This window comes from Electrophorus electricus, chromosome 17 (assembly GCF_013358815.1).
Source record: "Electrophorus electricus isolate fEleEle1 chromosome 17, fEleEle1.pri, whole genome shotgun sequence".
Classification (NCBI taxonomy): domain Eukaryota; kingdom Metazoa; phylum Chordata; class Actinopteri; order Gymnotiformes; family Gymnotidae; genus Electrophorus; species Electrophorus electricus.
The window spans coordinates 702,444-715,000 of record NC_049551.1 but is presented as its reverse complement, the minus strand read 5'-3'; the positions used below and the strand labels follow the sequence as shown (position 1 = coordinate 715,000).

Below are 12,557 nucleotides of genomic sequence, written 5' to 3'. Positions count from 1 at the left end.
GTCAGTATTTATTTTACAGGTCCCGTTAAAAAAAGTTTCCAGATTAGTTTGACAAAGTTGGAGTTGGAGTTGCCACAAGCTACACAGACCACATTCCTGTCTGTCTGAAATCACAAGACACATTTTCAAACTATGAAAAAAGCACGGAAACTGAAAGAAATGCCTTTTCTTTTAAGAATGATACAGTACCTCTGTAAAGAACAGTGCTGTAGATTATGTGTTCTTTTTAGATAGAAAATATGTCATCTCTGCTGTACTCTGGCTAAAGCCTCTGAACTTGTAGCAGGTTAAGAGTGGATAGCTCACATTTTCTGTCTGACTACTTGTAACTTTGTGGTTGATGTGTCTGATTACTGATTGTGGCTGTAATCAGGGTAAAGGTCATGAGGTGAAACCATTGCTGTTCGTGCCCCCAGGTGATCCACGAGCCCGCCCCGCCGGTGATGGAGGACAGCTCGGTGAGGCTGCTTCGTGTTTCCTCTCCCCTGAACGTTCACAGCCAGCTAACTAAACCTCCAAAACTCTAAACCCTGAAACTCCAAACCTCCAAGACTAGCTGAAGTTTGCTCAGTGTTCCCATCTTCTTTCTCTCTGCCTAAGCTGCAGTATCGTAGACACTCCGTTACTGCACGTCTGAAAGGCTGAGATGAGCTTCTTTGGACTGTGGTTTCCTTTCACAGTTTGGCCCAAAACCTGTTCACAGTTTTCCCAGCTGAGATCACTGTGGTGAAATGCGAGAGGCCATAAAACAGAGAGATTTGTTGTTAATTTTACATCACACCTAATATTATCAAGAATATACAGTCATATAAATGTAAAGAAGCATCTATATCTGCCAAGATACAGATATTTTTCTGTTGCTGTTATTTTGGCATCGGATTCAGAGATAAAGAACATGAAAGAATGATAAATTGAGAAAGTAACTGCAGTATCAAAGTTTTGGGTCACCACTTCAGATTGGTATTTGTGACTTCACAATCTTAGCTGGGGAGAGTCATATTTCTGCTTTACAACGGAGTTGTCATCAGATCTTCAAAAACAGGAAATGCCTGAGGAGGTGGGCTGTGGGCAGAGCCTGTTATCCTCAGCCTTGAAGATCACGGTACTGGAACTGTGAAGCTGCCACTGCTCTTACACTCTAGACCCGCCCTTCCAGGATGGTCCCGCTCCTCTGGACCGCGAGCACGGCCGTCCCCCTCCTAGGGCACACGTGCTGAGCCAAGCCCTTGTGCCATTTCACTTACTGACTGATGAATTATTAAGAACAGATGAGGAGGTTCAGTTTCTTTCATGTGACACCTGGTGTGAGATGTGTGGGTGAGAATGAGACTCACCATTCTCACACCAGGCATGTGGTGCACACAGATAAAACCATCATTTCCTGTGGTACACGGAAAGCTGTTCATCACATGCCATCATGGCTGGGATGAGAGTGGACAGACACAGACATTTTTGCTGTCCTTTATCCCTCTCGCCTCACTGTAGGATGAAGATGATGATGGATATCTGAAGAAGAAGTGGCCCACGGTGGACGCATCGTACTACGGCGGGAGAGGGATCGGGGGCATCAAACGCATGGAGGTGAGGAAGAGGAGAGGAAGGTGGAGAAGAACTGAACCTGTGTGTGTGTGCGCACACACACGTGGTTACTGTGTAGTTTTAATGTGAGTGTGTGTGTGCATGCACATGTGCTCCTGAGTCCAGGTGCGATGGGGAGATAAAGGTTCCACAGAGGAAGGTGCGAAGCTGGAGAAAGCAAAGAACGCTCGGGTAGTGATGCCAGAGCAGGAGTTTGAGTTCCCCCCCACACACACCCTCAACAACGGCACCCACAAACACATCTCCCCCCAGAAGTGGTACTCACCCATTAAGGTAATCATAACCACTGGGACCCAACAGCCTGTCTCACGTGAGAGTGAGAGGCTTCATAAGAGTGCCTCCACTAACTGCCATGAGAATAAACTCTCCAAGATCTCTTATTTGTACCGACACCGTAATCCATCCCCATAATCCTCGTTTGTTTACATAAACCAAAACACCACCTCCCTCCTCTCTTGTGCTGTGCACTGACACTTTCCCTGCTTGGGTCAGTGCTGCTGTTTGAAAGTAATCATGACAGCCAGAAGCAGGTGCTTTCTGAGCTACAGACCAGCAGTTTGGACCAACACGCCCTGATTGGTCATTGTGATCCATTGTGGTTCTGTATGGTGTTGAAGTTCAGTAGCACGTCTGTCCTGATGCTATGGAGAGCAGGAGAGAGCTCTCGGAAGCCACCATGACACACTGGAGCAGCTGTAGCTGGTGAATTGTTTGATAATAACTCCCATCAGCTGGGGATGAGCGGAGGGGAGGAGGAGAGGGGAGTAGAGAGGGGAGGAGGGGAGAGGAGGAGAGAGGGGAGGGGAGTACAGGAGGGGAGGAGGGGGTAACTTGAAGCAGATGTTGAACTGGACTAATCCTTGGGAGATGGGTTTTGCAGAGCTGGTCCTTTTCCCAACAAAACAAATACCTCTGTCTGCTCTTTCTGGGGTTTGGGCTGGCGTAGACTGCCCCAACCGAGACAGCAGACAGAGAGAAAGCCAGAAAAAAGTGAAGAAAGGAGGGAGAAAAAAAGGTTTCTAATATTTGGTCTTCGTTAACACGTCTGGGTTAGTTTTGTGTTCGTCATTGATCAGCTGCAGTGGAGGGAAACAGCCCATAGTGCACGAGTGCAGATAACATCCTGTTTATTCTCTGCTGTGTGGGCAGTTGGAAACATATGCAGGACACATTCCACCATAAGTAAAAGCGTTTCGGCCGTGTACAGAACGGCTCCACAGGCCACAGCACAAAGCACTGTGCTCACGGTGGTGGTGTCCTGGAGTACCGTTTCCTCTCGTATGTATCTGGAGTCTTACATATCTCAATGCGGTTCATTTCAGGACAAGATGGATGCACTGGGGGTATGGCTAAGGAGGGGTTACGACCGTGTGTCCGTCATGAGACCCCAGCCAGGAGAGGAGGTGACTAAGCACCCCCCCAAAACACCACCATCTCTCTAAACACCCCAAAAACAACAAACAAAACCCTCTCACTAAGAAAATCCCCCACACTAGGGGTATGTGCTTTATTACATTTACGGCATTTAGCAGACACTTTTATCCAGAGTGACTTAGAAAAGTGATTCATCATTTATTCACAGAATACATCCTAGTACAGTACAGTAGGGTAGAGTCCAAGATGCCAATGAACTAGAACACTGTAGAAATACAGGAATCACTGCTGATACCTAGACGTAGATAAGCTCCATCTCAGACAATGATAAGTGTAATAAACAATAAGTATTACTAAGTATTATTATGCAGTTTGCGCAATGATGGTATGTGTGGAAGCTCAAAGCTTGTAGTGTATTCACATCAGTGTGAAACAACCCACCAACCCCTCCAGCCACACACACTAAACACCCCTCAGCCAACACGAGTCTCCTTACCCCCCAGGACATGTTTGGTTTGAGGTAATGGAGATGTAATCAGGAGACTAGTGTCTCTCCCCTCCCACGCCTGGTTCCCCAAATACAGCGTCCTCTCACTTTACCAATCAGCTATCGAGAATACAATCTGTCCTAAGTGCCAGCAAAACCAGCTAGACAGATTGACTGATTTTTATGAGAATGATTTATAATGGCATGTCAGCATGTTCTGTTGCATTGGACAATATACTCGACTTGAGAATGATTTTACTCTGCACTCAAGAAATCAGTGGGTTGTTTTAGAGTCAATGTGTCTTTACTGAGTGTACTGTTCCACGCGTTAGTCTGACACGAAGCCCCCTCTCCGTGCGTCACAGTCCGACGTGAACCACCCGCTTCGCTGAAAATCAGCCGAACAGCTGTAAAGCGCAGCATGAGAACACTGGTGTTTGAAAGAGAGAACAGAAGGACACCAGTCCTCGTTGAAAGCTACTTTCAAACAGAGGACATGAACACTGATCCTTAATGGATGAATAATGTGGAAATTAAAGGAAATTGTAATACCTGAATAACATTTGAATACATACTCTTCACAATGTACACCGATCAGCCCTGACATTAAAACCACCGGCTTAATATTTTGTAAGAACTGTCATGACCCCAAACAGCTCTGACCCGTTGAACCTTAGTCCACAAGATCTGGTCCCTGTTCAGCAAACACGTGCTGAGGACGAGATTTCTTAAAGGGAAGGTGAGTTTGAGGGGCATCTGAATGCAACACCTGCTCTGCATTCTTGTCCCCAGAATTTTTCAAAGCAGTTTCCCATTACTTACTGCCTAATTTATCCCACCCCGTGACGGGCACCATGGTAATGAGATTATCAATGTTATTCACTTCACCTGTCAGTGGTTTAAATGCTGTGGCTAATCAATGTGTTTAGTATTGACTGGAATTCTATGCCAAGACCTGACCCACAGCAAAATTACATAACTACTATTTTATTACTTTGCCTAACTAAACTTAACTTGTTTACATTAGAAGAAATAAAAATCTTCAAGTTTGATATTTTGTTGTTCTGTAGGGTCGCTGTATGAATTTCACTCGGGTGAAATCGTGCCCACCGCCTCGTTACCCAGACAACAATGCTTCCCGCCACATCTACAGTCTGCCCTACAGTGCGGCCCCACCTGTCCCACAAAACAGTCTGCCTCCAACCCCACATGGCACTTACCCCACCCACTCCTCCTACCCCTGTCAGGATTCCTACTCCACCCAGTCTCCAACTTCCTCCCTGCCTCCTCTTCCATCAACTCCACCCCCATCTGGTCTAACTCCACCTCCTTACACTCCCCCTCCAACCAGAGAACTGCCCCAGGCCTGCCTGATCCCACCCCCCTCCCCACCCCCAACTCCTCCAATGTCTCTCTCTCCAGTAGGGTTCCTCCCTTCAACTCAGGAACCAACTGCCTGTCTGTCTCCATCAGCGTCCAGCGTGCTGCCTCCACCCCCTCGGTTTGCGCCGCCTTCTCGAGCTCCTCCCCCGTCCCGCCCTCCACCACGCCCCTCCCCTGACGGAGGAGTCCGAGGCCTCCAGGACTGAGCAGATCTCAGAGTGGATCTCATGGTCATGTGTTCTCGTTCACGTCTCCCTGGACGGGAAGTCTCCTGTCAAGTCTTTGGGACGAGCAGCACTAATTCTAATTCTCTGAAGATTTTTAAAAAGATTTTGTTTCAAACAAGTCCTCCGTCATGCAGAGGAAACAGCAGAACACGGGCATCACCCATCAATCTGGAAGAAGAGATGGATGACGTGGTCTGAGCAGACTAGGCCTGGACGTTCAGCAGGAGACCCCGTTAGCGTTAGCCACAGTAGCAGGAGACCCCGTTAGCGTTAGCCACAGTAGCAGGAGACCCCGTTAGCGTTAGCCACAGTAGCAGGAGACCCCGTTAGCGTTAGCCACAGTAGCAGAACACCCCGTTAGCGTTAGCCACAGTAGCAGGAGACCCCGTTAGCGTTAGCCACAGTAGCAGGAGACCCCGTTAGCGTTAGCCACAGTAGCAGGAGACCCCGTTAGCGTTAGCCACAGTAGCAGGAGACCCCGTTAGCGTTAGCCACAGTAGCAGGAGACCCCGTTAGCATGTAAAATGCTATGCAAAGACGAAACTAATGTGTTAGATGGGGAGCAAAACGCACATCCATTTTACTTGACAGATCAGACACGCTGACTGACTCCTGACTAACACAAGTCACATGCTAACTACATAACGATGCCAGAATCTGTCTTTTAAAAATGAGGGATATACTGTAACAGAAGAGTAGAGTCAGAGATTAAACTGAAACCTATGAGGGTAATGGAAGCACATTTTAATTGTGTGTTGCTCCGGGACAAGATGCAGGCTTTTAATATGTATATATTTTACATGCAGGCTTATAATATGTATATATGGCAGTGAGCATTAATTTTCAAGAGTAAGTGCTTGCAGACGCCTGTCCTGCAGCTCGGATAAGGCCTGCGCGTCTGCTGTGACCTGTGGCAGCGTTGCCGCGGGACAAATCCTGCAGAGCGCTTTGCTTCCTTTCAGTCTCTGGAGCTGAAGTTGGTTCTGCTTGTGCAGAAGGTGGTGAGGTTGAATGGTTAGGGCTGTATCCTAGAGAGCGCTTCTGCACGCCAGTTACAGCCCAGAGTCACCTATGTGTTATTGTGAACGTGCCTGGCAATTCTTCCTCATTAAAACCTTTGTTTGTTTGTTTGTTTAATAAAAGCGCATCTTGCAGCATGCTGTTCTCTCAGTCATTTCTAATCTCAATCTCACTCCTACCCTCTTTGCTGGATCAGTCTGGTGTGGAACGAGGCCGTGTTGATTGTGAGTGTGTGTGTGTGTAAAACACCACCTCTCCTCCCTTTTCCACAGTGCTTCTGAAAACACAAAGTAGCAGGTGTGTCTTGTCAAAGAGCTGGGTTTCCCAAAAGCCTCATAAAAGGATCATCTTTAAATGGTGGACTGAGTATGGGATGGAGCAGTCATTTAAGAGGATCTTAACACCAAGATGTTTTTGGGAAACAGGGCCCTGGGCTGTTCCTTCTGCTGCTGGTTCCAAACAGAAAAGGCTTGGACCAGGACAGTAACCTGTACCTCAGTGCTGTGGTGTCACAACCTTCAGGACTTATCTGTTTAATCTTTACTCAGATGGCAGATGTCATCTTGTTAATCCTGTCAGGTGACATATCAGCTATGAAGGGTGCATTGCTATGCTGCTCATGGCTGTCTAACCCTTTACATTGTGTGCAGCGGCACTGGCTCTTGCTTACTCAGGTCTCTATGAGACGAGACGAGACGAGACTGTGGCTTCCTGTGGGCAGTTACAGTGATGACACAGGCGAGGGTGTTAGTGGGTCCGTGAAGGGCAGGAACAGAGAGAGAGAAAACCAAACAGGTGTTCAAATTCAGAGAGCAGCTCTACATACCTGAGTGGGTCCAGGGCTCATTGTGGTTCTGGGACAAAATGTCACTGCGAGGCTCTCTTAGTCCATTCAGATTCAAACTGACCATTTATATGATAAAAATATTGTATATTAATTTAAAAGTGACCACAAGGTATGAACTACAAAATAAAAACCAAATCCCCTAAACACTACATGCGAGCCAGCACAAAGCAGCTTTCATATCTGTAATTCAACAGCTGTACAGCTGGCATGTTCCACGACGCTATTCCATCTTTAAAAGCTTTAGAATCTTTAGAAGAAAAACCGGGTTCACTACCGGATGGTGGAAGTGATTGTGGAGATTAGCAGCTCTGTGTCAGCAGGTCATGGTTATCTAAATGCCCCTTTTCAACAGGATGGACTGTAAAGATTCAAGAAGTCAGTATGATATACCATATCTTGGCCATTAAGAGCCCTGTAATATCAAGCAGAGCTTTATGAATGAGCTTTATTATTTCTTAAAGACAATATAGATCCTACAATAAAGTAAATAAACAACCACATCTTATACATCAGTGCGTGTGCAGCTTTAAGACTTTTCCCACACTGGTGAACTGCGTAATAATCCAGTTTCATAAATTCAGAATGAGAGTTGTTAGACACCATCAATCGTTTCAGTCTCAGATATTGAGGTAGTTAAACAAGGGTGGTGCATGTGATGCTATTAATGACTAACAAATACTAGAAAGTGAGATGAAGGTACTAGACAGAGAGCTCCGAGCAGCCCGTTTTCTCTCATCCCAGAGATGCTCTACAGGACTAAGATCTGGGGACTAGAGAAGGAAAACTCGCCTTCATGTTCCTGGAACTGATCCATGACCCCTGTGTCAGGGTGTATTGTCCTGCTAAAAGTGTCCTTCCGCCACAGGGTAAACAGCTGCCATGAAGGGAGGAGCTTGGTTTGCCACAATGCTACTGTCTAAACGTCCATCCACAGGTAGAGGACCCAGGATGTGCCAGGAACACACTCCCCACACCATCACTCCAACTCTACCAGCCTGGACTGTTAACGTCCGACAGGAAGGGCTCATTGATTCATGCTGCTTGTGCCTAATTCTGACCCTCCTATCAGCATGGTGGACAGAAATCTGGACTCATCTGACCAGGTGATGTTTCTCCACTGCTCAGTGATCCAGTCCTTTTGTTTCCCTTAGACATCAGCGTCACTCACACCCATCGTCTGCTGTTATAGCCCCTCTCTGCTAAGGAGCGTGTTGTACATGTTAGTAGGAGCACCAGTACAGAGCTGCAGTCTTCACATCCTCCTCTAACCCGTCACTGACGAGTTGTTTATGTCCACAGGATACACGTTTGCTGGAGGTTTTTTCTTGATCACACCATTGTCAGTATACTCAACACTACACTCAGCATGAGAACACTCCACATGGTTGGCACTAACAAACACCAGCCCAGTCTAGTTTAACACTGATAACCAACCTTCAACTGAAGTTGCTTAGATCTCTCAATTTGCCACATTCTAATGTGGACTCACACTGAAACTGATCCACGAAACACAGCCACCAGAGTTTATGCCGCACTCCAGGGTCACCTGTCCAATTTCCATTTATGGTGGCCAGTGTATTTATATAATCTCGCTCTCACACACACACAAAATTGGTCAAATCCAGGAAAAACATGAACTGTTTATCTGATGCTGTCAGATCACGAGCTTTTGCTTTGAAATGTGAGGAGGGAAACTTTTAGAAAGCTACCAAACCGAGACTGCACCCAAAGGCCTGGAGCTGCTCCAGCACACCAGTACTCCGCTCACCCCATAAAAGTGGCTGTGAGAACTAGCTGACCAGATGATTCACGAAAAAAGCACTGGATGAAGACAGAGCCACTACTCAAAATCACCAGTCTGCTCTTACAGAAGCGTTCGTCCTGATTTCAACCAAACTGAGGAAGGTGTTGGAATGAAAGAAGAGGGACACAGAAACTGACACCACAGCGAGTGGGTATGACCGACTGAAACGCAATCTAACAGCACGCTATCAGGGATGAGTCACTGTAGATGTTCCGCTGCCTGACAAGGCAGTAAATGTCTGATGTAAATGCACGGTTATTCATGATCATGGCAGGAGCAGTGGTCTTGGTGTTTGGGAGAGGCTGTTTCTGCTAATCAGACCAAAGAGAACACCAGTTAATCTCACTTTATACTACATCAGATACCTACTGTACTCAGGCCATTGTGTCTTTCAGTCATGGCTCCAACAGTCTGTGGGAGTGAATCAGACTCCACCCCTCTCTGTGGGAGTGATACACACACACAAATTTCAGACGACTGATTGGTGTGAAAACGGTTGGAGAGTCTGGTGAATCAGAGACCAGACTGAGGAAAGGAAGTCACAGCTGTGTCATTTCTTGGATAATTTAAATTGAAAACTGTTGCATCAATTTTCACTGAGAATGACTTCAGCCTGAACAATTCTCCCCTTCCTCAATCTCCAACTTGTCAATGTGAATCCCGTTGGCCAGAGTGTCACCAGCCGGAGAACACCGTCACACCGGATGACTTCGCCGAGAGCACAGAGCAACTGTCCACACTCTCCGAATTCAAAGGACTCGCGAGGAAGGGGAGAAAAAACAAAAAAACAAAAAAAGAAGTACAAAGAGATAGAGTCTAAATCGGATAAAAACCTGACTGATCACAGCCGTCAATATTTGTGCTACAAAACGTTTAGCAGCAAATCGACAGCAGCTTGCGTAAACGTCTGTGAGACTTGACGATCTGACAGATAATCATCTCAGGGAATGCTGGAGTCAAATCTCCACCATGCAGCTCTGAAATGAAGAACTAACAATTTGACAAAATGACCAAGACGTCAAACCTTAGTCCCAGACTAAAGGTCTACACACACACACACACACAAAAAAAAAAAAAAAAAAGTGTCTGAGTTGGGTCAGTTGGATATAAAAATGAGAAACACAAGATTTCTAAACCATAAAGCCTTTATCTGAACAATAAGCATCGTGGTACAGTCTTGAGCAGGAACACTCCCACCCAAGCATGGATGATCTTCACTTCACCATGTGTAACGGATCCTTTGTACACCTGGTCTGGAGAATTCAGCCTAACTACAAATAAGACGTCACTTGTGCAGACAAGACGTCGCGTCACTACAGTACTGCGAGATGGTTGCACAATCTAAAGTAGGGGTGCAGGGTTGGGCACCTGTCCTGCTGTAACACACGTCCCCTGCGAGCGCCAGAATTAGGTGTTGAAGCAGGACACCTGTGTTAGGTCCAACTGACTGTTTCTGGACCCTGCTGCGGACAGGTCGAAGAGAACAGTGTTACAATGTCTCACTAAGGCCTCTTAACACTCACAGATAACAGTCAGCTTCAATGTGACGAGCTCTCATTAGAGACACTGCAAAGACAGGCTTAGTGCAAAGACCGAGGACAAATCAGATCTCCCCAGAGATTGGGTTCCTTCAGCCAATCAGCAGCTGTGTAGTCAGAATTTGAGGTTTGATTTTTGTGATGAGAAGAAACAAAACATGTAGCGAACAATTAAAAAAAAAAAAAAAAAAAAAAAAAAAAAAAAAAAAGACACTACATGCAACTAATCTTCATATTCACATTTTCCTTCTTCAGCACTGGATATGTATAAGACTCAATACTGCTCTGGATACAAGGAATCATTTTGTGTAGGTTTGGCATAAGCAGAAATAAAGTGCTATGTAGGGGCAAACACAGCAGAAAGCTGAGGTAGTCTGAGGGAGGGGCCCTGGACCACATCACTACTGCTACAAGGGGGATGTGCCTATCTACAGCCACGCCCACACACACACACACACACACACACACACACACACACACACACACACACACACAGTTAAGCTCACCTGTGTGTGCGCGCGTATACACACACCCTGCTAGTATGACACACATGCCTTGCAGGAACAGCAGGAACTCCTCTCCAAGCATCTTGTGCATGTGTGTGGCTGCACATCCCCAACATTATGGCTTCCCTTGGGGTCCCCTGGGCTGAAAGGGTGCTGTCTGGAAGGGGTCACTGACTGCCCGGAGCCCCACGGTCCAGGAGTGGAGGGGGCCTACAGGGACCGAGCCCACTGCCGCTCGCTGGCCCACGCTGGAGACCACACGGTGCGCTGCGATTGGCTGGCCCACACTGGAGACCACACGGTGCGCTACGATTGGCTGCTGGAGGACGGGAGTTTCTGTACAGCTTGGAAATCGTGTGTGGCTCTGCCCCAGTGGGCGTGGCACCAGGTCTTGGGGTGCAGGGCAGGTTACCAGGTGGAGGGCAGCCAGTTCGGAGGCCTGGGAGAGAGGGCTCTCCTTACGCGGTCCGAACGGGGCCTGGACGAAGACGTCCGGCGGTGCCGCCGCTCTGTGTGGGAACGGAGCGGTGCTGAACACGTCCGCGCCTCCGCAAGGAAACTGTGCACTGTAGAACACATCCAGCGGGGGCGAGAGGCAGTGCTCCAGGCCCGCTGGCTGCGGTCCACAGGGGGGGCTGATGAGCCTTGCAGCCAGCAGGAGCGGTTTGGAGCCACGGCAGGTGGAGAGAATGTCGTTGTCTTCCTCCTCCAGGGCTCTTGGGCTGTTCCAGTCTCCAGAACCCTGGCGGATGCAGCCTCCTGGTGGGAACCCGTTCACGCCGACCGGCTGACCTGTACAGAGCGAGAGGGTGCCAGGTGAAAGAGCTGATGACGTGAGCATATAGGGGAAGGGCCTACGCGAGTGTGGAAAACAGGTTTAGGTTTTTTGTGCAAACTGAAATTTTTGCAAATATTTTAAATTCCAGTATTTTTAAGGAATGTAATTAAAACACACACCCCCCCCCCCCAAATCACAGAGTTTGTACTGGAAGGAAGTAGTAGGTCAAATCCAGCCCAACACACCAACGTGGTTGCCCATGAACTCAGCTCGGCTCTCTCTTAGGAAATGGACACCGTTGAAATATTCACACAGCAATCAATACACAAATGTGTCTGCACTTTCATCCAAAATCATTAATCAATACCATAAGATTATCTACTAAATGTAAGTGATTTTTAAAATGACAACCCAAGCTTGTGGATGGCTTGTAGTAGACGGAGCTCTGTCCATATTTCAGTATTTGCAGGGGCGTTGATCTAACGAGAGGCCGTCGTCAGCATTCATTCCCTGCACACGCACACACACTCTCCAGCTGTCCAAGGAGGAACAAGCCCACTGTGACCATGACATCTGCATATTTTAATCGTTTCCACCCTGCAGTTTATTAAATGACTTTGGACGAAACAAATGCCAAAATAAAACCTATAATAGAAAGAACAGAAGACAACTGTGTGTCCTCACGCACGCACAGACACGCAAAACACTCTAGAAGGGACCAAAGAGGAATGCGTAATGTGGAGGAGGCCTAAGAGACCCAGGCAGGGGGTGTCTGCCCCTAAACACTGCACTGCAGTCACTGGCAACAGGCGCAGTTACGGACATTCGCAGTAATCAAGTGCTGAGTCTGGCTGGTGCTTGCCTTCTGCTAACAGTCTAAAGGCATATTTTAAAAACACTCCTATAAAGCAGGTGTGTACCAGTGTGTGTAGCTGCAGAGTGTCTGGTATGTGGACTTTGATGCTATATGCTATGACAACTACAGAAATGAAGA

The 12,557-nt window shown here is 47.3% G+C and overlaps 2 protein-coding genes across 6 annotated transcripts in view; one reads left to right on the top strand and one right to left on the bottom strand.

Annotated features, from left to right (window-relative positions):
• Nucleotides 1–10,488, top strand: part of antxr1b (ANTXR cell adhesion molecule 1b) — a 28,050-nt gene extending 17,562 nt beyond the window's left edge. Inside the window, exons 14-18 of one of the 2 annotated variants that reach the window (XM_027018246.2) lie at nt 417–458; nt 1,486–1,581; nt 1,705–1,872; nt 2,922–3,002; nt 4,531–10,488. In XM_027018246.2, the coding sequence (XP_026874047.2) occupies nt 417–458; nt 1,486–1,581; nt 1,705–1,872; nt 2,922–3,002; nt 4,531–5,049 (906 nt within the window). In that variant the 3' untranslated portion in view covers nt 5,050–10,488. The other variant, XM_027018247.2, reaches the window with a different exon arrangement.
• aak1b (AP2 associated kinase 1b) overlaps nt 1–12,557 on the bottom strand; it is a 37,478-nt gene that overhangs the window by 5,816 nt on the left and 19,105 nt on the right. For 3 of the 4 annotated variants that reach the window (XM_027018241.2, XM_027018242.2, XM_027018243.2), the window contains one exon: nt 7,334–11,577. In XM_027018241.2, coding sequence (XP_026874042.2) covers nt 10,901–11,577 — 677 coding nt within the window. In that variant the 3' untranslated portion in view covers nt 7,334–10,900. Of the gene's footprint in view, nt 1–7,333; nt 11,578–12,557 lie in introns of those variants that run through there. The other variant, XR_004777071.1, reaches the window with a different exon arrangement.